At 39.0% G+C, this 24,071-nt stretch overlaps 1 protein-coding gene across 5 annotated transcripts in view; it reads right to left on the bottom strand.

The window, feature by feature from the left end:
• MAPKAP1 (mitogen-activated protein kinase associated protein 1) overlaps positions 1–24,071 on the bottom strand; it is a 372,056-nt gene that overhangs the window by 108,467 nt on the left and 239,518 nt on the right. Inside the window, exon 8 of one of the 5 annotated variants that reach the window (XM_006892559.1) lies at positions 16,490–16,788. The exons of the other annotated variants lie outside the window; for them this stretch is intronic. Within the exon in view, the coding sequence (XP_006892621.1) occupies positions 16,775–16,788 (14 nt within the window). The 3' untranslated portion in view covers positions 16,490–16,774. Of the gene's footprint in view, positions 1–16,489; positions 16,789–24,071 lie in introns of those variants that run through there. 5 annotated transcript variants of the gene reach the window in all.

Raw genomic sequence — 24,071 nt, 5'->3', positions numbered from 1 at the left:
ACAGGTATATCTTGAAGAATTACTGTGGAAATTAGAGATAACAGAGTGAATATTCTTTCTTACTAAAGTGCTTTCTGTCTCTTAGAAGATGACCCTAAAATGATATTTATTATTAATAAACACTGTAATAATTTGCAATCAACTGAAGTAAAGAATAAGATATGGTTGGAATTTAAATTTGGTAACCTAAAAACTTAAAAATGAAAAAAAAATTACATTAAAAAAGTCAACCTCAGATTTCTGGGCTATGGTGATGGAAAATAGAAAATAGAAACTATCGATTCTCTTTTTTATTTTTGTACAAACATTTACTAAAAAAAAATACAAAAGAAATAAGCTCAATCAATAGCATTTGAAACAAGGAATATTATCTAACCAGTATCACAAACATTAAGCTCTCACAGATCTTACTAAAAACACTGGGGTGTTATATACACTCATTCATGAGCTTGTTCCCAAGCCCCAAAGAGAATCTCGTCCTCAGTTAAAACCTAAACTAGTTCAATGATCAGATTCAAAACACTGCTCCTGTGAATTGTTAATGGTTATTGAAAAGACCAGAGGCATAAAAATCCTGTCTTCTTTTGATTATGAGAGGCATATGTGGTCAGAGAGAGGACAGATGTAAGAGATCGAATCAAAGCATTGGTGGCCTTGCAGGGCTCCTACGGAGAACATGTGATTTTTAGACACATTCTTCTGCTGTTTCAACTTGTTGACTATTCATCAGCAATACTTCTAAATCGTTTGGGGCATTTTACTCACTTTTCATAATCCCCTCTCAGGCTCTATGTTCACCTGTAGAACTTTTCTTTCAGTTTCATAGCATAGTTGATCTTTTCACGAATTATCAAATTTTTCTTTTTAAAAAATATTCTTTCAGTTCTTAAAACAATAGGCTCTTTTCATTTTTTTTTAAGCTCCAACGAAGGGGAAAAATGCTGAAAACCACGAACAACTCAGCATAACATACTCAGAAATCTATACAATTCTCACAAGCACTAATGTATTTAGATCAAGAAAAAACTATGTCTTATCAGCATTATACATACTAAAATTCTAAATATATTAAGTAAATAAAAGTGTGGAAAGGAAAGCAATTCTTACACTCTTTGCTGCCTTTCAGTGCCAACATTTGTCAATTAACTGGGATGGTTACTGCTTATCACTGGGTGTTTACACAATCTTTGGAAGTAATTACATAGAAATCATGCTCTGAAAACTCAGCTGGTGAGAGATTTCTAGACTCCTTGTCCCTAAAGTGAATATCAATTCTTTTACATATTGGGCCCCTTCAGTTCACCAGAGGGAGAAAGTTACCCCCTGAATGTAGAGAGCTGCTTTCTCAGACATTGGCTAATTTTTACACAAACTCTGACTGCCCCTATCCCATATTTTCAGCAACACAGTATATTTAAGCCACCAGCATCCACATTTCATGAATTTACAGTGAAACCTAAATACAAAGTCCAGCTATAAATAGACATAATTTGGGTACATATTATGGGTACAACAAAATTTGGGAACAACAAAAAGGAAATAGCAAATAAATGATAGGCTAGCCATATAATGAAATATCATGAAGATATTAAAAGTGATGCCATAAAAATATTTACTTTTATAAAAATGTTTACAATATATTATTTTATGATGACAGCAAATTATAGCACAGAATGTATGGGATAGTGTATTCTGGCAGTATAGTCCTAAGGGAACTGCATTGCTGAACCAAAATTGGTGCCTCTGGTGTTTTGAATCCACTTGTGTCTCTATGGGAGAAATAATTAATAAAAATATAGGTAAAGTCTCAGGGAAAAAGATTGAATGAAAGATTCTTCTCAAAATGTGAACAGTAGTTACACAGAATAGTGAGATTATTAGTGTTTTTAATTTTTGTTTTTCTATGCATTCGAGTTTTTGGTAATAAAAATTAGTTTATAATTGGAAAAATATCACATAAGTTAAAGTTCTCCAATTTTCTACTGTGCCATTTTACTGAAGACATTACAATAATCACACACTGACAGATTTCACTGGGTTTTTCATATGCAAGAATTTAATCAAAAAAGATAGTATCTGTTTAGAGTAATAGGTGTTTTCTTCTTAAGCAAGTGTATCCTGCATGCATGTTCTGACTGAGGACATGGCGTAAGATGTTGGGACTTCTCGAGCTGTTCAACCTACATAGCACATGGATTCTAAGTTGCCCCTTTCCTGATTAACTGGAGCAGAGGCCTGGCTACATTAGGTTGAATTTCAGGTTGGCCCCTCTGCACATGTTTTCCTTCCAATTTCTGCAACTGCCTGGGCAAATGGGCAAAAGGAAAACCAAAAAGAGTGAGGAAGTACTAGGACAAATAATTTATCACCAAACATATCTTCCTGCACCACTCTCAAGGCCTAAATGCCATCATTTACTATTAATTTCTTGGTTCTTTGAGCATGCAGATATTACTATCAAAATCAATTTGTATCCTGAGTAGCTTTATAAATGTCTCGTTGAAGCTACTATGATGATGATTTTCATTTAAAACATGATATGCAGGCACTCTGTCTATGTCACATCACTGAATCCTCATGGTGACTCTGAGAAGTGGACAGTATCCCATTTTCTAGATTGGGCTCTTGAAGGTTAGTGGGAATGAATGGGCTGCCCCAAATCAGAGAGGCTGGAAGTAATATAAAGAATAAAGAAAAACCAGGGGTCTTCTGGCTCCAAAACATGTGTGCTGTGAACCTTTCTTCCAAACTATAAATTACTACCAACTACAATGAAGCAACAGTTTATATTGTAAATACAGATTTTTTTAAAATCTATTTGAATTGTCAATCATTTAACTTATGGTTTATGTAACTGCAAAATGAAATAATAAAAAAAGGATTTATTTAATGAAATCTACACTTTCCTAATATGGTATAGCTATTTGGGCCCATTATAGTACTAAAACTCTCTTTTGTAGATATGATCATTTTATCTTTCCATCCATCCAAGACGGTCCCCTGGTTTTTTGCTTAGAATAATCCTATCTATGCTCAGTTTTTTCAAGTGACTGAAATTCTTAGTTTCGTCCTCTGCTTTGAATACTCTGTTCTTTCAAAAAAACTAAAGAACTACTGGGAAACTGACTTTAGCACTGAGCAAAGGGCTGACAGGTTTCGACTCTGGGGATGGTAGAGTGGTTATGTGGTAGTAGAGACTTGACATTTAAACCTAAGTTGAAAATGGCCTCTTACAAAAGTCAATTAATTTCTCTCTCGATTCTTGCTTTAACATTGGATAAGATATCCTACAGATAAAAACTAGTTTATACATTTTCCTCTGAAAAGGCTGGGCTTATACCTTGAGGCCATCCCATGCAGTGAGAGGCAGGGTCTGTGTCAGAAGCAATCCAGCCTGATGACTGCACAGACTTGGGCTAGGTTACCAAGGTTTACATCTGGGGCTGCATGAATTTGTGCTAACTCAGTTTCCTCATCTATAAATTGGAGATACAACAACTTCACAGGACTCTCTGAGAATTAGCCTTAGAATACTTAAAATAGTGCTTGATACATCAGTTTCATTATTTAAGTGTTGCTTAGAGTTGACTGCAATCATCATCATAAGAATAACAATCCTGATAATCATAAATGTCATAACCAAAGGAGCTTTCTACTGTGTGCCTTGGACTCTGTGAAACTTTTATATACATCATCTCCTTTACTCTCTTTATACTCCTGAGAGAGTATAGAACATGAACCTCAATTTATAGAGGAAGAAGATAGAGGCTAAGCAACTTGCACATTGCCTCACAGGAAGTAATGGAACTAGAATTTATACTGGTCACTGCTTAGGCTTGTGTTTCCATAGTGTATTAGACACCACTATTTTCATCCATGCAAAGTTTTTAACAAATATCTGTTGATGATAAATAGGATTATGACAACTCTGATTTATGATATATCAAACTATAGTCAAACAGCTGTCAAAGACAACTACAAAAAAGCAAGATGTGAAGTATATTAATATTCTATTAATGCACTTTTGCCAGAGAATGATTTTCAAAAATGGGCTTTTTTCACAGTGAACAGGACATAGTTCTGAAGGTAACATCCACTCTTTGGAAAGAGGTTTTAAAATGTCACAGCCAGTATGAAGCCATGTAACCCTCTACACAGTACAGAGGGGAACACAAAAGGAAGATCCTGGGCAGCAGTTACTTTTTAACAGTGAGAAAATCTACTGGGACATTCCAATAGTGCATTAATTTCAGCAATACCATGTCATTGAGTGCTTTAGGAACAAAATACTGCTTTGGGTACTCTGGAAGAAGTCCAAGTTACAAAAACCAGGCAGGATTTTTATGGGGTTTTGTAAAGCTGAGGTAAACATCTTAACACATGAGTTTCAAAGAAATTCTGCAGAATTGTTTAGTTAGTGGATACCTGCTCAGTTCTGTTTCCTAAATCCTTTTAACTTCTGACTGAAACATAAGAGGTTTTAACAATCCCTTAATAACTAAAAGCTAGCTGAGAGTTGAAATGCAATGAAGAGCAATGTCCTGTCAAAGACTCAAGTGAGGGAAACCATTGTGTGGACTCCAGCATTCCACATCTTCTTTTTAAAAATCCATGGGAAAAACTTCCTACAGACCTCAGTAACCAGAATGGTAGCACTTCCCTGGAGCAGCTCGCTTGCTTTTATATCTTTAGACAGTTTAACATACATCTTGTAACTAACTGATTCTGTGTCCCTTTTCCCTTTGTCCATTAGGGAGTTCAGCATTAAACAAATGTGTGACCTGGACTATGATGAATTGGGTGCACATTTTTGTGTCAATACTTCCTCTAGGCTCATTTTTCTTTTTCTTTCAATGTTGTTTCTTTATCAATTTCGATATCTATATCTCTAGATATAGATTATAATACTAGATGTATCCAAATGCTTTTGGATTGCGTTAGGGTAAAAGAAATTAGTCTATCACTACTATGGCTGAGATATCAGTACAAGTTTGTGAACCACATGTCTGGGAAAAAATGTTAAGTCAACGTCTTCACACTTCTACGGCTATACCTTCATGTCAACTATTTTCCATGTATCAACATAGAGAATGGTTTTAATCTAAAAGTTTCTTGTAACCAGAAAAAAAGTGTGTGCAAATAAGAGAAGAAGGCTGGGTTTCAGTGAGAAACTCTTGGTATCTGTATCCTGAGTAACAATGATAGTTATCCAATTCCTCATCTGTGAAATGGGATAATAGACTTCTTCAAAGGTTGCTGTGAAGACTAAATTGATGGAGTCCGGAACTCCCATCAGGAAGGTGCTCAGTAAATGACTGCTGCTATAGTACAAGCAGAAAGAAAAATTGTTGCAATTGTTGTTGTGTACTGTTGAGTATCCATCCATAGCTCATCCTCCAGAAAGTTGTCAGAAGGTGGTAAATTGTACCAGAGGAGGTTCCTGATCTTTATCCTGCAGATGTCCTGTGTTTTAAACCACATACATTTGCATTAGCAACACAATTCTTTACCAACAGAGCTTAGACAAATTCTTGCTTATGAGCCACAAGGTTTACAGCTCCATTAGCGAACAGTACATGGTGGCAAGGAATATTGGCCTCAAGAGCAAACCAAACCCCTTTTCAAGGTGGAGTCATGGGGAAGGAGAGGGACTGGCTCAAATGACAGCATTTAGTATCCTTATTTAGTAACCAGGATTCCTCAAGCCCACTAGTGTCTCAGGTCCTATAAGTAGCCTAAAATGTAGGAGAAAGATGGGCAATCTCCTTTCATGCATTTTCAGTGCTCTGAAAACATACGGGAGAGTCAGCTATGGGTCATTTCCAATGCAGTGGTACGCAACAACAGGCCACCAGAGCTCCTAGGTCATGCTGTACATGGATACAAAGGGAAGCAGAGGAGGAGAGCTTAGCCCAATCTCTCAAGGCTTGGATTTTTCTCTGAGAAACGAATGCTAACAGAGCAGGAGAATGACACAATTAGCTTTATATTTTGGTAAGATACTTCTGGTGACACTGTTGACCACGAGCTAGATGGAACTGGTGGCAGGGTAACCAGTCAGAGGCAAATAGTGCCAGGCCTTGTTTGCTGAATTAGCAGGGGTGGTTGAATCCCAACTTCTGCACTGAGTCAAAGCATTGCTGACAAGCTGACACTGTCAATATCAGAGCCCAGACCAAACATCAGCTATTCAAGAATGTTTGCATTAGCTCCTTTGTTATAACTCTTCTTTTTTAGGCTACTATCATACTTTTCTGCTTGATCTTAATATAAGTACCGAACTATATATATTCAAGTGAAAAACCACTGTAACTTATACTCCCTCTGAGGCTCAGATTGGATAATATGAATTTAAATAATAATAATAAAAAGGAACAAGCTGATATGACAATAAGGTCACACTTTAGTCCACTCTGAGCCAATACACAATTTGCTTTCAGTGAAAGAGCTGAATATAATAAAATTAAATACAATTCCTATTACAAAAGAAGAAAGACCAGAGCTGTACCAATAAACCAATTCTCCTGCCTAGTTAAACGGCAACACCTTCAGGAAAGATTTTGAAAGCAGGACCTATCAGTTCTAATTTTTAAAACTTATCCTTTCAGTCAAGACTAGAAAAAGGCCCATTCCAACTTTTATCTTTACTACAAAGTGCTGTTATCTTGGCTTGATGTCAGGAGCTCTATCTCTCTTTCTGCTGACAAGCAGAGACGAGAAAGATAAGATTGGAAACGAATCTCACTTCTCTGAGTAAATAAATAATCAATACTCATCTAAATGTAAATGAGAAGGTAGCCCCCTCTGATAACAGCACTCTTATCAGAGAGCCAATTTTCTCCAGACATTTGGCCTCAACCAAATCACCATCATTCAGCCCCAGCCTAATGGCAAAAAATCGTAACTAAATTGAACCGATCACCAGAGATCAACTAAGTTCGGCCCTGGCCACTTCAGGTTCAAATGTTTGGGAATGCAATTTTGCCCCCATTAACTTTTTTTTCTTTTCTTTTTTCTATTTAGCTTAAAACAACAGAAATTCATTCTCTCATAGTCCTGGAGGGTAGAAGTCCAGAATCAAGGTGTCAGTAGAGCCATGTTCCCTCTTAAAATGCTATGAAAGAATCTGTTCCATGCCTCTTTCCAAGCTTTTGGTGACTGCCAAGAAATCCTGAGTTGCTTGGCTTATAGATCACTCCAACTCTCTTCCACTGTCAAAAAGCAGTTTCCTTCATACTCAGTTCCAGTCTTACTGACTTTAGGGCCCCTTCCAATCTATGACTTCATCTTAATTACAGCTGTAAAAACTCTATTTTCAAAAACAGTTCCCAGGTGGGCATGAGTTCTGAGAAGAGAACTATTCAATTCAATGCATACCTTCAAAGCCACAGTTCTTAACAGAAAATTTTTTAAATGTGTATTTTCATTCATATCACAAAAAATTCTTTTGAAACTCCTTATATGTATTTTACAATTAAATACGACTCTTATTTAGAAATGCCTATGTTCCATGAACTTCAAAAACCCCCCAAATCTGTGTTGGAAGAAGATCAGCCACCAGAGTGGTCCTCGAACTGACTCTCAGCTAACCCTCCAGTGGATTTTCAGAGGCAGTAAATTGTACAGGAGGATATTGCCCATCTTTCCCCCTGTAGGGCACCGGTGGAATTCAAATTACCTGCCTTTGGGCTGGCAGTGCAACACTCTATCCAATAGGCCACCAGAAAACTGAGTGCAACTTAGAGGTAAGAGCTTTATCTTACACATTTTGACATATTAGGAGGAAAGGTTAATCCTTGAAAAAACCATGATGCTCAGAAAAGTAGAGGTCGGCAAAAGAAAGGAAGATCCACAACGAGACAGAGTGGCACAGTGACAGCAAAATGGGCACAGCAGAAATTGCAAGTGTGGCAAAAGATTGGTCGGGTTGCATTCTGTTCTACACAGGGTCACTCGATGGCACCTGACAACACTGCATAAGGAAGTAAGGCAGAACTAGAATATTTTCAGTGCTTGTCAATCCAATATAGGCAGTTCTTATAGTTGACATCACTTTTTTTAAACATTTTACTATGTTGTAAGTGAAAGCTTATTCAGAATATTAGTCTCCTATTGAACAAATAATATATAAATTACTCTGTGACATTCTAGCAATGTGTCAGTACTCTTCTAATTGCTACTCTGGCTTCCTCTTTCCATCCATTTAATTTTCTTGCTCCTTCTTATATTTACTTTTGAGTTTTAATGAGCACACTCCTCATGAGTATTACTGTTTCTTTTGATGTTGTTTTTGTTATGTGCATGCTGAATTGACTGTGACTCACAGTGACCCTCTGAAGGGTCAAGATAATATCTTCAATCTTTTCTTAATGTGTCTATTGGCCTGTAGTGAGGATTTTTGTTTTGATGAGATGTCATCTATATTGAAGTCTCCTTGATCTTTTGCATCCAGCACTTCAAATCTTCCTCAGAGTTTCAGCAAGCAAGGTTGTTGTTATCTATATAACAGAGCTTGCTGATGAGTCTTTCTCTAATTCTGATGTCACATTTTTCTTTAAAAAGACCAATCTTGGTATGATCTGTTCAGCGTATAGATTGAAAAGGTATGGTGAAAGGATACATCCCTGACAGCCTTTCTGATTTTAAACCATGCAGTGTTCCCTTGTTCTGTTCAGACAACAGATTTTTGGTATAGATTTCACATGAGCACATCAAGCATTCTAGGATTCCCATTCTTCTCAATGTTAGTCACGATTAGTTGTGATCCACTGTCAGGTAGGTGCCTTTGTATAGTTAAAACACAAATAGACATCCTTCTGATACTCTCTGCTTTCAGTCAAGATATTTCAGCAATGATATCCCTAATACCATGGCCTCCCAGTTTATGCTTCTGGCAGTTCTCTGTTGATGTACCGTTCTAGCCATTTTGGTATAATCTTCAGTAAGATTTTAATTTATAGGCTAATCTATTATTTGGCTTAAGGAGAATGAGATGGCTTCCTGGCTAACAGAGCCTCAGGAGTTCCTCTCATTTCTACTGGTAAAGTAAGTCTTTTTTTTTTTTTTTATGAATTAGTGTTTTGTTCTACATTTTCTCCTATTCTAACTGAAACATCTCACTGTCAACTCTGGACTTAGAGAAGTCACTAACGGTAGCTGGGCACCGTCTATTTCTTTATTTTAAATTGTTTTTATTATTATTAATTTTAATGAAAATTTAGAGATTTTGGATTTCTATTCATTCATTGTTGCAGTTTTCTCCATGCCCACCCCTCCTCTCAAGTTCGCTCTTCTCTATGAAAAGTAAAATTCTTTCATTGTTATACAATCCCTCCCCTCAAGTCCACTCCACTATGCAGCCTTCATTCTGGACTCCTGTCATGACAATAACACCTAATCATATATCCCTTTTAAACAGTTCTCTTCTCATCTGTTTTAACGCAGTACACATAATTTATCTCATCTTTCTCAGTCTTCCCCCAACCCCAATGTCAGCCCTGTTTTACAACAGTGGCACTATGCAGTATTTGTCCTTTTGTGACTGAGATATTTCCACTCAGCATAATGTCCTCCAGGGTCACCCATTTTGAATAATATTGCATGAGTTCCTTATTTTTCAATGCAGCATAGTATTCCATTGTGTGAATATACCACAGCTTCTCTATCCATTTGTTTGTTGATGGGCAGCAATATACAGTGTATTGACTATTCAAAAGCATTTGACTGTGTGGACCACAACAAGCTGTGGCTGACCTCTGAGAAGAATGGGAATCTCAAAACACTTGATGGTGCTTATGTAAAGCCTATACTTGGACCAGAACAGAGCAAGGAAACATTACACGGTTCAAAACTGGGAAAGGTGGACGCTAGGGATGTGTCCTATCTCCATCTTTTCAGTCTATATGCAGAACATATTATCTGGGAGGCTGGGATCTATGAAGGAAAATGTGGCATCAGGATTGGAGGTAGACTCATCAACAATCTGCGTTATGCAGATGACACAACCCTGCTTACTGCAGAAGGTCAAGGACTGCAGCCTTCAATATGGATTGAAACTCAACATCAAGAAAACAAAGATTCTCACCACCGGGCTGATTGGCAGCATCATGATAGGTGGTGAAGAGATTGAGATTGTTAACAGCTTTAGTTTGCTTGGCTCCACAATCAACACTCTGGGTAGTAGTCCAGAAAAAGAAAAAAAAAAGACTTTGCATTGGGAAATTGCATTGTGAAAGTCTGCTATCAGAGACCTCTCCAAAGTACGGAAGAGCAATGATGTCAGTCTAGAGACTAAGGAGTGCCTGATCCAGGTCATAATCTTTGCAATTACTTGCTATGCATCAGAAATCTGGACAATGAGAGAAGGAGAATTGATGCCTTGGAGCTGTGGTGCTGGAGAACAGTTCTGAATATATCATGGACTGTTGGGGGAACAAACAAGTTCATTCTAGAAAGGGCGAGACCAGGCTGCTCCTTGGAGGCAAGGATTCTAAAACTTCATCTGACATGCTTTGGACATGTTGCAAGGAGAGGCATGTCATGCTTGGGAGGGTGGAGGGACAGCACAGGAAAGGAAGACCTTCGATGAGATGGATTGATTCAGTGACTGGGGTAATGGGGTAGGCATGTCAAACACAGTAAATTTGGCAAAGGATAGAGCAGGTTTTAGGGCTGTTATTTATAGGGTCACTATGAGTTGCAGGTGATTTGACGGCACACAACAACAACATATAAGTTTATATGCCACAGTCACCTCCATATAAGCATACACATATACTTCCATTTACCCTTCCATTCGTATATAGCATACATAGCTAACCATGTAGTCACTCACAAATTTTTGGTAGTTACTACTGTTGCAGAATTGCATATATTACAGCATTTACTATAGTTGTCTTTTATTCTAGAGGACTTCTCAGTACCTTAATTCATCTTGGTCATGTACAACCTTCCCTCATATTTGGTCCCCCTTCATTTTCAATGGCAATAAAGAGAACACTGTGCCACAAATAAATTGCAGCCTGAAGATGAGGAGGAGTGATCTTAAGTATTCGGTAATATAGCTATCATTATATCGTTGTGTGCCATCTAGAGTCTGAACTGACTCATGACTGACACTCCAAGTTCTTTTCAGAGGCAGTAAATTGAATGGGAGGAGACGGCCCATTCTTCTTTCATGGAGCACTTGGAAGATGTGAACCACATGTCTTTGGGATTGCAAAACAGCTTCTTACCACTAGGGTGGCTGGGCTCCCTTCTAGCCATCACTATAAGGAATCTCAAAACTGTGAAGGTAAGGAAGTTCTGGGGATTAGCGAGAGTACTTCTTATGTAAAACATGCTGAAACAGAGAAGATATTTAATTTACCTGATGATTATGGGTAAAGCTTAATAAAACATGTGTAAATGTAAAAAAGAGCAATATTTAAAAGCTACTGTAGCTAAAAATAACCTTAGGTTCAAATGATCAATTTTCTTCAACTAATTTGTATTAGACTTACATCTGACCCAGCAGTGCTGAACCGATCTGATTTTACTAAAATAAGATGCCACGTATAAGACAAATCACTTTAAAACCACTGCACTGAAGTTTCCATTTTTTTCTTTCTTTCTTTTTTTTTTTCTGTAAGACTCAATTCATTGCTGATGAGAGAATTGGGGAAATTATGACCATTACTGATAGGACAGCAAAAGCCCTTTTACACAGTAGTCTCCAAGTCAACAGAAAGCTTGTGCTGGACTATTAATGAAGGTGTCATCTAGAGTTAGTAATTAAAGGCAAAGGCTGAGAAAGGCCTAGTTTTCAGAGCATGCTAAGGATATCGGGGCAAGGGGTGGTGGTGGTGGGGAGGGAAGCTCTTCATTCTATTTAAAGGGTAAGTTCAGAAAGCAGCTCTGCTTGCCCTGAGGGACAAGAAATGCTTCTTTACTGAAGTGCTGTGAGTATAGAGCTCACAATTATCAGCTTCAAATCTCTATCACCAAGGGAAGATGTGCCTGGTGTGAGACAGAACTACTCAAAATGTTTTACAATCTCTGTTCCTGCTATGAACACCACTTCCTAGAAGGTGGCCTGGTACTTACTGGTTAGCTGGAGTTTGGAGTTAGAAAGTCTTGCATTTAAATCTTGGCCCTTCAAGTAGCTATGTGACATGGCAGTTTCTTGAGCTAAACCTTCATTAAGTAGTTGCAAAAACTATGTTTAAAAAGCACTCAATAAATGTCATTTATTATACTGACACACAAACTTGACAAAATAGTCAATTTGACATTTCAAAAAAGAAATGAAATGTTGCTTCATTCTCAGACTACAATAGTTACCACGGTGACAGACATTAAGAACACAACTGGCCAGAGGGAGCTCTGGTGGCCTACTGGCAAGAAGCTTCACTGCAATCCCAGAGGTATGCAGTTTAAATCCACCAGATGCTCTGCTGGAGAAGGACTGCAATCTCCTCCTGTACCAGTCAGATCCGATTTGACGGTACACACATACACAACATAATAAAATAAAAAAATTATAAAAAAAAAGAACACGACTGGCCTTTAGCTTTACTTCTCTAAAGTCTCACTGAAGTAGGTTCAATATAATCCATTTTACAGAGTAGTTAAGTCATTTGCTCATAGTGAAGCCAGGATAAGAATCCAGGTGTATCTGATGTGCAAAGCCTATTATCCTACCTAGAGCATTAAAAAAATTTATAGAGGTTGAGATGAGTTATTATTTCTGAAAGGATCAAAGATGTTTGATGGTGAGACCAGGAAGCAGTGAAGAAGGAGATGGGTAGCTTGTTTTCAACCAAACCCAATCCATCACTGTGGAGTTGATCTTTCAGAATAGAAATGCCCTCAGAGGGTTTCAGAGGTTTTAAATTCTTAAGGGAACAAAATGCCTCTCAGAGAGAGTGGCTGGTGATTAGGAACTGTGAACTTTTGGTTACCAGCTCAGTGTTTAATCCACTGCACGACCAGGGTTCCTAGATGGTCTCGAGGGGACCCAAATGGATTAGTTAACCACTCTAATGAGCATTTACAAGTCAGCTCAGCTGTGTGCCTTAATTCTCTTCTCGGGGCGGGGAGGGGGCAGTAAGGGAGGAGTGTCTTTTTCCAGGTTAAATGATTTACAGAGTTACTGCACCTCAACAACAGTTCTGAAAATGTGATTTCTTTAGGGTTTAACCATACCCATTTCTAGTCTTGTTACAACTTTTTTATTGCGATAGAAAACATTTACTGGAAATATGTTACTGCTATTATCAGGTCATAAAATAAAAAGAAACATAGTTTATGTATTGCCATCATTTTGAATCATCAATCAGAAAGTATCAACAAGAGGAAAGGAAAGGGCATGCAGCCGAGGTTTCCTTCTTTGCTAGGAGAAAAAGCAGGAGCATCATAATTCTTTAGAACAAATTTCTTCTTTAATACCCAGCCTCACAGACAGGCTCCTGAGAGGAGGAAGGAGGTGCACCTTTCGGCATGTCCCCCTCTCTGTAATTTTCTTCAATCCCTGTTAGAATGAAGAGCTCTTACAGGCCAACTTCTTGGGGATATTTTTAATGTCAAAGGCATCTTTGTCTATTTGCCCCTCCCAAGCCCCATAATCAGGATACTCTTTGAAGACTGCGATGGGGGTGAGGAGGTTATTATTTGTTTGGTTGAAATCTCATCTCTGTATCCCTAGAGCTATTGTCAAAACCCAAATTTTTTTGAAAGTGCTCAGTAATCTCCATTAAACAGAAAAACTTCAACAAGGTGACATTTAAAATGGAAATACCTTGACCCAACAATCTCATTTCTGAAAATCTAAGAAATATAATACCAAATATAATGCAAAGATGTATTTTTAATGAAGTATATATATATATATATGTATGTTTTAAAGTATTGAAAAATTGTATACAACCTCAGTGTTTACCAATAGAAATCTATTAAAAGCATTATAGTTTTTCTGTGCACTGGATGTTAGGAAGCAATTAAACAATAAGCAAAATTCATTAAGACATGGAAAGATTGTTATGATATATTATTAAATTTAAAAAGATATAGACGATCTAGAGTAAAATTCCAGTACATATGCATATTTACTGAAAACTAGCATGCAGCTCTCTCTCTCTCTCCTTCTCTTTCCAGAAAAACATGAGTCAAACTACTCTCATGGTCACATCTAACCAGAATTACCTCTGTGGCACATATAAGGTGGGGTGGTAACACAAAAGAGGTTTTTGGTTGGTTTGGGTTGTGGGTTTTTTTTTTTTACTGTACAGATTTCTAGTTAGTTTTGGATTTTTTTACATTGGGATTATAAAGCCTCTCTCATTTAAAAACCCAATTTAAACAAAATGAGGTTGAACAATCTTTGAGATTATTCCAGCTATGATTACAGTCTGCATGTACAAAGCCCCTTACTTTACTTGGCTCTTCACATCATGCAGGCTCTGTGGCTATGAGAGACATGTCAGCAGTTTGGGAACTAGGAACTAAAATGGGACAGGCCTGTTCAAATACCTAAGTGGTTTAGTGTCAGTCAAGAGTGGACTCCACAGAGATTTCCAGAGCTCAAAGGGGCTGGAGAGCAAAAGTGAAAAGAACTGGAGTCTCTGAGATCATACAAAAGGGAGGCAGGAACTACAGACCAGGGTCAGGACTCCTATCTGCTGCTGTGTCACTGTAGTCTGGACAACTATGAACACGCTCTTCACCGGTTCTAGATGTCACTGTGGGGAAAAAAAGGGTGACTTAATATTATTTCCTCTGGCTCCTCAACCTTCCTCTAGACATTCCTGATGCCACTACTAGGCTTTTGACAAGAAACTGTGTAATCCGTTCCCACAGCCTGTGGATAGTGAAGAGTGTGTGCGTATGTATGTGCACGCACGCTAAAGGAAGAATATTCTGCAGTCTGTGTGTGTTTGTGTATGTAAAGAAAGAGTGTTCGCTGCCCCCAATACATCTGAGACAGTGTGGTAAAACGTTTATAAGCAAGAGTGCTTGGGTCTGAATTCTCAGCTCTATTAATTATTAGTTGCATGACTCTGGGAGAATTACCTTATCTTTTGATGCTTTCATTGTAAATGGGAATGACATCATCAGCTCTCTTACCAGCTAGTTCTGAGGATTTAATAAGTTGGAATGATTAGAGTACAGAATGATCCACAGTTTGCCCTGGTCCATACTCCTGGGATGCTGTTTCTGTTTCCTGAGTTCTCCTGCAGAGGCTAGAGCTTCTGGCGGCCCAAGACATTGATCTCATCTCCCTCTCCTTCCTACAAAAAAGTTGCCCACTCTGTACCATTCTCACAATTCCCACTGTGTGTCAGCACATTGTAACAGGTAGCGTGCCAATCCATCGTGCTGAGTATCCTCCTTTCCTTTTGTGGGCACCACTTTCCATGCATAATATCCCTTCCATAGGACTGGCCCCTCCTGATAACACAGTCAATGCATATGAGACAAAGACTCACCACTTCTGCCAAAAGAGACTTTTTTGTTCTATTGGCAGACCATGCTAGATTCAGTACTATTTGCCAACAATAACCTGGAAAAGTCACCCAAACTATGCTGTTTCAAACTTCGGTGTTTGCTCATAACATTGGAAACACCTTCTCTCTACCTCTCTTCTCTAGTCCAAGTTCTTTCCTACTCAAGCCAAAACTCAATCAGGTGAGTTCTGCACTACACAAAAACAATCTCTGCACTAATTTCTCCACCCTCCTCGTCAGCTGTAAGCATCTTGAGGATGGAGAGGCTATTTGAGCATCTTTACATTCCTAGGACTGAATCAGTACACAAGAGTGTTTAGTGAACATGTGATCACCTCTTGTAGGAGCTCCGCCTCTATCTGAATTTATATGTTTCACCATCTGGAGACTCCCATTTGTGTACCAACTCTGGGTTTCTTTGAGCATGGATTGAACCAGTGTGATCAAGCTTTGAACAGTAGCTACAGAATCAAACATGAGCACTGCCAGGGGTCAGTCCTTCTTCTTGATCAGTTTGAGTTCCCTCTTCCAGGCAACAGAAACGTGAATCAATGGACCTATACTCAGGGTTGTCTAAATTCTAGCACAAAAGCTTAAGTGCAACCCACTCAACAGCAGAACAAAAAATGTGAGGCAAAGACAATCACAAATTCAAAATATGGAGAATGCTGGAAACTACAGGTGAGGATCTTAAAACATGTCCTCTCAGGAACAGAGCTGCTTGAAGGGAAAGACGATTCACCACCATGAGGAATGCTGGTAGTCCACATCCTGTCACTATCCAGACATCGTGACTTTGGAGAAGGAAGGCCTGATAGTACTTGTAAAAAAGAAATATTTTCTCTCCTTCAAATCCAGATATCATTTGTTAGAAAGGATGGAAATCTTTAGCACTGTCCCTAAGCTTCCAATTTTTCAATCCAATCTGTTTCTCTTAACTTGAGTCACAGTGACATTACCAAATTTTACATACAGTTATGTGTCGCTCTGTAAAGGAATACAGATGGTTTTTGTGGAAATAAACAGTCATTTATTTTAAACAATTGTAAAATAGTTTATGGAAACCAGTGGGGTAATGCATTCAAATAAATGCCAAAAGTGGTTGATGGGAAGCCAGGGTGCTAAATCACACTGCTGAGGAATTCAGCTGTGGGGAACAGATAGTAAATCCAGAGTGACAGAATTTCCCGTGATGGCAAAGGTTTCTGACATCCAGTCCAGTACTCAAAAACCACAGCAGTTCAAACCCATTTTCCTTAACACAGCCTTGACAGCTAGTGAAATTAGTGAATTTAGTCACAAGCACCTAAGGACAAAAACAAAAGAAGCAAACAAAAAGGAGACTTCATTTGTCTGCAGCCTTTTCTGTGCTATAAAAAGCAGTCACTCCAACCCTAGTCAATGGAGAGCAAGAGCCAGGCAGATGTTTTCTAAAGTCTGACTTTGTTATGATACAGTGGAATTCAAAGACATTGATGTGAATCGGCTTGGGTAAACCAAAAGAGCCCTGAGGTGCAGTGGTTAAGTACTCAGTAGTTCAAACACAGCAGCAGCTTTGTGTAGAAGGATGTGGCAGTCTGCTATTTGACTGTGGTTATTGTTATGTACCTCTGAGTTGAAAATGACTCAAAGCTGACCCTCCAGCAGGTTCTCAGAGGCTGTAAATTACATGGTAGGAGACTGTCCATCTTTCTCCCATGGAGCTGCTGGTGGATTCAAACTGCATACCTTTGTGTTGCCAGTGTAACACCTTACCACTAAGTCACCATTAAGATTGTTGTTGTGTCTCTGAGTCAGAACTAACCCATAGCTAACCTTCCAGGGAGTATTCAGAGGCTGTGGATTTGAATCATGACAAGACAGTTTTGCTTTGCCTATTGAGGGTCACTAAAAGAATTGGAAGACACAGAAGAATTTCATGAAACAACATATGAGCAAGAGCCTATGGTGATGAAAGAAGGTCAGGCTGCTTTGAAGGACATGGCCAAAAATAAGGCTCCAGGAATAGATGGTATACCAATTGACATATTTCAGTTAACAGATGCTTCCCTGGACGTGCTCACCAAGTTGTGCCAAGAAATCTGGAGAACGATCTGATCTTTCATAGGGTCACTATGAGTCATCTACAACTCAATGGCACTTAGCAATAACAGCAATGTCTCCGTTTAGGGAGCTCTTGTGGCTTAGTGGTAAGGAATTATGTTGCCATCCCAAAGGTATGCAGTTCAAATCCACCAGCTGCTCTGGGGAGGAACTTGGAAAGCCTCCTCCCATGTAATTTCCTGCCTCTGAAAACCCCCTGAGGGATTATCTGTGAGTTGACTCCGACTCCACAGTACTCAGCAACATTACTTCTTTTGGAGAAAGATACGATTACAGCCTTGGAAGCCCCGTGGGGCAACACTGCTGCAACGGTAAGGTCAGTTGTGCCAGAGATGATGAGGATGGCACAGGATCGGATAGGGTTCTAATCTGTTGCTCATAGGGTCACTATGAATCTTACTTGATGGCCCTTAATAACAGTAACTCTGTCCTACAGAATGACTGTGAGATGGATTTGACTTAATAACAATGGGTTTCATTTTTTTGGTATATTTACTTTAGGAGCACTGCTTGGCTGTTAACTTAAAGGTCAGCAGTTGAAATTCACCAGCCAGTGGACAGGAGGAAGCTGTGGCAGTCTGCTTCCATAAAGATTGACAGCCCTTGCCCTTGTCAGCACCACAGGTGTGGCCGCTCTGCTGTACCTGAGGCATCGGGGCAAAGAGGAAGTGGCTATTTCTACACTCAGTGTTCAACCCGTGAGCACTCAGAATGGTTTCTAGCCTGACAATCCTGGAAGGGGGGGGGAAGGTAGGAAGACTGACAGCTTTGGGTTTCCGAGGAAATTGAAAAAATTATGTATGTGAACTTCTGTCCACTGGTGAGCCTTCCTTGAGGACATAAATTGTGGCTCAGTGCTCAAGATCTTGAGAGCTGGTGGTGAAGGACTGCCCTGGAACTGGAGTTAGATCTCTAAGTATAAAGTCCCTTTTAGTTCCTTTAAAAGAAAATTTTAAATTTAGACTTTAAAATTTAGTACCTTTGAAAATCTTAATAACCTCTCTTTTTGTTTTTCAGTTCTCTTTTGTATTTTTTTGGAGTGGTTCTTTGGGAAATGGCATCCATCACAGAAATCAGAATGACCAAAGCACGCAAGATAACTGTGGAGATGGTACCGGCCTCAACACGGATGGTGCTATGCTAAAGCACTTATTTAATGATCACCTATTTAAAGATCAAAAAATAAATGTTGTTCAGTATGCGTGTCTTGTAGCTCTTTGTTTTTCTACCGTTGACAGCCACTGTGACAGTCATTTTGAATGAAAGGGAAGAAAATAGGTTAATTTCACATAAAATGAAATCATTGACAACTTAAAAAAAAAAAGAAAATAGGTTAGGCATGCTCGGGTGCCCTGCATTTGCCTCCCACGGTCACATGGCATGCTTGACTTCAGATGCTTCCTTAGTACTGAAACGTAGCCCTCCTGACTTCTGATGTATTTTTCTCTGAGTTAGGTGCTGGCTGGTCCTCATTGGTCCTTTTGTTTGCCATCGTAAAGTAACCAAACAGTGTGAACTTGAGTTGGTATTAAGTGGGAACCTGAAAATTTCCATTTGGTGACCTAAAACTGGAAAACTGAACTTAAGCTTGCAAAATAAATGCATACTTCACATAGTTCCTGAGTCTGTTCTTCACGTGTTCTGAGGCCTAAATATCCCAGAGGCTGGTGGGAATGTGATTCAGTGTGCTTTGTGATGTAATATGTGAATTAAAATGGACATCTGAATTGTCCTATAAATAAAACATTAGACTTAAAGAATATGTTCATTTGTAACCTAAAATGCTCTTGGACTTTGGGTGCCTCGTCAAGCTCACATAGCTTCTGGCTAGGTTGCACTAAAGCAAGTTGCCACGACATATTTTTCAGCTCATAGGAGGCTGAGTTTCTGTCAGGCTGAGGTTGCTAATTCTCTGCTGTTTAAGTCTGCAGGACAAGTTCCCTTTGTATTTCTGAGATGACAACAAAGACACGAGTGGAATGAAAATGCCGTGCAGATACAGGAAGATGCACATAAATCCAATTAACCTAGGTCGTCTTGGCAAACTTCTCCACAAATGCTGACTGTTCATCCATTAATTGCCTCAGTAAACATATATTGAGGTCCTCTTGTGTGCTGAGTAGTATTCTAGGTTCTGAGACTAAGACCATAAACAAAATGGACTAGGTACCTATTAGCAAGAGTCTGACAGTCTTTCACTGCTAGTAGTTGCCTGCCTCAGCCTCTCCAAAAGCTGGCACTTGCTGCTCTGAACAAACCATCGGCCCCCAGAACAAACCTGTCTTTTTACCTTTCTTAAGCTCAGATATTTGAAGACAGCTGTTCTGTGCCTCCAGAGCCTCTTCCAGCTGAATCTACTCTTCTTTTGCCTTTTGAAGTACTTGTTGTGCGTTCTTCCTGGTCACCTTCCAAGCTGGTGCCCTGGCTGGCTCTTTCCTTCGCTTTTGCCCAAGTCAGTGATCCGTGAACCTGTGGGCTCTGTGAATTCTCCTCTACAAGCCAACTGCAACTTCCCTTTATCTCTCTCTCTCTCTCTTTCACACACACAAAAGTGACAGAGGCTATTCCTATTGAATAGAACATGTTCCACATTTGAAGAAGAATATAGTTACTGCTGAATACTTTTAAGCTATACAGGACTGGTAATATTTCCCCAAAATAGGTTTTTTAAAAAAACAAAAATCCACTTGCCGATGAGTTGATGTCATTTCGTAGTGACCCCAGGTGTTTCCAGTGGAGAGCTGTGCTGTGTAGGGTTTCAGTGGCTCTGACCTTTTCAGGAGAAAGAGGTAAAGCCTTTCTTTAAGGGGCCTCTGAGTGTCCAACTTTTGGCTGGTCACAAACTAGCAAACTTAAACAGATGCTAAATTATATGTGCCATCCTTGACGTTTTCTAAGGAAAGTGGTCAGCATTTAATATTTTAAATAAATATTTTTAACACAACTAGCATTAGCACTATTATAGTATGTTGTTAGGTACTGTCGAGTCAAGTGTGACTTGTAGCCATCGTGTGAGTAGCCATTCTGAAACCTGTTCTGTGCCACCCTCACCAGCTATTATAACACCAAAAATACAAAACAAGCCAGGAGAACACAATCTCATTATTAAAAATTTGGATAAACTACTCTGCTGCTTTGCTTCCAACTCATGACTCCATGTGTATCTGATTAGAGATGTGCCTTGTAGGGTTTTCAGTGGCTGGTTTTGAAAGTTGATTGCCAGGTGTTCCTTCCAAATCTTCTCTGGAAGAACCAGCCAACACTTGAGATTCTCATGTAAAAGTTATGAATTGCATTAACTCTAACAGAACTCTGAAAAATGTGGCCTAAATAAGTTAGCAGTTTTCTCATGTAAATAGCAGTCTAGAGACGGTTTCAAGTCGATGGCTCCATGAAGTCATCAGAAACTCCAGCTTCATTATATTTTTTGTTTGAGCAGTCTTTATCATGAGTTTGTTGTCATCTGGTATCAACATTCCTGCTCTATTACCCGCAAGCATAGAAGGGAGAAAGGAAAGGGCAAAGAAGGTGGTGAGTAGAATTGGCCTTTTGATGGCTTTTCTCTGAAACCCACCCAGGGTCTTCTTAAAACTTTTATAAAGATTAATGGAAGGTGATTTGTTCATTGTCAGTTTTATTTCACTGCTTGACACCATATAAATAATTGAGAGAAAAGAATTCTGGGAAGAAGGCAGTGGAAGTAACAATTTTTAAAATCCTTTTGAATTCCTCCTTAAAAGTAGAGCAGGTAGGGGAGCAAAAAACAAAAGTTAACTGTGAACATTTACAAGTAGTAGACACTTAGGATATAACCACAAATCCAGGAACCCAACTAGGTAGAAGTTACTGGCAACTCAAGACTTTCATGATATCAGTGTCTTTTAGAAAGATGCCAAGAGAAGCAACAGGTGTCTGGAAACTCGAAATAAGATAACCCCAGAGTAATCAGTAGTGGGCCAGTGGGGGAACAGCTGCTGAGACTGGGAAGAGTTTCATACAACCTCATTTGCAGCTAATGAGTGCAAGTGTTGAAAGTTCTGAAGAAACCATGCCCTGTGAGCTGTTAAAACCACTCAAAGTTTCCAAGACACCAAAGAAGAAATGGATAAGACTACCAACAGAGTAGGCTAGGGATTTTTGCAGCAGAGAAAGGAAAAATCTGGAAAAGAATGAGAGAGGGGAACAGCCAGGAAAGCTTAGAAAGAATGAGGCCATAATTTTGAATACTTCATGAAAACATAGTAGCTTTACAACCTTAGATTTAGAAAAGCTCTCCTGATTTATCCCTCCCTCCTAAGTGTTCGACAAAACTAATTTCATATAAAAATGAGCAGCAAAAGGGATTGCAATAAAATCTCATAATGAAGTTATTATAATGAGAATGAGGAACAAAATAACATCCTTGATGAGAATGAAAGCATTCCAGAAGGACATGCCCACAAAAGATGATAAAAGCTCTAACAATACTTCAAAATGAGCCAAAAGAAATTAGGAAAAGGGTACAAGATATGAAAGCAAAACACATCATAATTAGAAAACAGAAATTAGGTAACAACTCAGGAAAGAACTGGAGATAAAAGAGAAAACTCATTTCACAAAAGGAGATGGAAGTAGAAGGAAGACCAGGGTGAACACACTCAATAGATAATGCCTGAAGGGGGATGAAGAAAGGGAAGAGAAAGAAGAAGAAATAAATTCCAAAATGAAGAGAAATGTAAGAATTCAGAAGAAAGTGACAAATATCAGAGACAGGCCTAAAAGACCTGAAAGTATATTGTAGATATTCTTGGAGAAGAAACAAATCGGAGGAAATAAATATAAAAATGTAATTTAAAACAAATAAAGACTTGACACTAAAAATAGAAAACCTCATACTTAGGCAAGTCAACCCAAAATATCACTGAGACATATTCTGGTAAAATTAGAGGAATTTAAAGAAAAAGAAAAGTAGGACATCCAGACTAATGGATAAATTATAAGGGACAGAAAACCATATTGTCATGAGTCTCTTTATGCCAGAATACTATGAAATAATAGACCTAAGACACCCATGGAAGAAAACATGAACTAAAGATTTTATATCTGGCCAAACTGGCCATTTCAAGTATATAGGTCACAAACAAAATGCTGTCAACATAGAATTGTTGTTGTTGTTATGTGCCGTCGAGTCGTTTCCGACTCATAGAATAGAAAGAATATTATTCCCATGAAAATCCTCTGAGACATTTTCTAGGGAGCATCAGAAAACTAAAATGATTTGGGAGACATGGATACACCTGGTAGTGATGACCAAATAAGTAGGATGGGTCCTACCTGTTTATAAAGATTTTAGAAGATAGATTAATATAGAATAACAATAAAAAAAGCTTCATGGGAAACATGAATACAAAATTGAACAGGTATAACAGCTACAAATGGAGATCAGAGGTCCCTTTGGAGGCAAAGTCCACAGAGAGTTGCTCTGGTAAACCAGAGACTGCCTCCTTGGCATCCCTTACACACCAGCTGCTCCTCAGGAGAAAGATGGGCGATCTCCTGTGCAATTTAAAGCATCCAAAGAACCACTGGAGGGTCAGCTGTGGGTTGGTTCTGACTCACTGGCAATTTGCATTTTGAGTTTTTAAACTGGTGACCCAGATGGGACTGCTGGAACTTAGAGTTCCTCGAAGAATAATAACCAGTGGTGCTGGAGAAGAGTATTGAACATACCATGGACTGCCAAGAGAACTAATAGGTCTGGCCTGGAGAGGGTGAAACCAAGCTGCTCCTTGGAGGCCAAGATTTTCAAGCTCTGTCTGATACACTTTGGGCATGTTGCCAGGAGGAACCAATCCTAAGAGAAGAACATCATGGTTGAAAGGGGGGAGGGGCAGCACAAGAGAGGAAGACCCTGAATGAGATGGATTGACACAGTAATTGGGGAAATGGGTATATAGGTGTGTCAGAGACAGTAAGACAGGCTCAGGATAGGGCATGGTGGGTTCAGAGCTATTGCTCATAGGGTCACTATGAGGCGGAGGCAACTCAATGGCACGTAACAATAACAGCTTGATATTTGTTCTTGTTTAGTACCATCATGTCATGTATAACTCATAGTGACCATATGAACAACAGATCTGAACCCTCTCCTATCCAGTGCCATCAACATCTCTGACACAGCTGAGCCCATTGCTGTAGTCACTGTGTCAGTCCATCTTGTTCAGTGGTCCTTGGAGGGAAAAACTTGGTCTCTCATACTTTGGGCATGTTGCTAGGAGAGGTTATTCCTTGGAAAAGGACATCCTGAGTAGAAAGGCCTTTCTGTCTACAACCAGGAGAAGATAAAATAGATGAATGGGACCCTCTAAGAATCAAATCCCTATGCACATCCAAAAACTTCTCCAATAGGATAAAAAGGGAAGCCACAGACTGGGAAAAAGTATTTGGTAATGACATATCAGATAAGGGACTTATATCTAGAATTTATAAAATACTTGAGCACCACAA

The sequence above is a fragment of the Elephantulus edwardii genome, unplaced genomic scaffold, assembly GCF_000299155.1.
Source record: "Elephantulus edwardii isolate Elephantulus edwardi_28Jun2011 unplaced genomic scaffold, EleEdw1.0 scaffold00116, whole genome shotgun sequence".
NCBI classification, from domain to species: domain Eukaryota; kingdom Metazoa; phylum Chordata; class Mammalia; order Macroscelidea; family Macroscelididae; genus Elephantulus; species Elephantulus edwardii.
The sequence above is the reverse complement of the archived record's forward strand: the minus strand, read 5'-3'. Positions and strand labels throughout refer to the sequence as shown.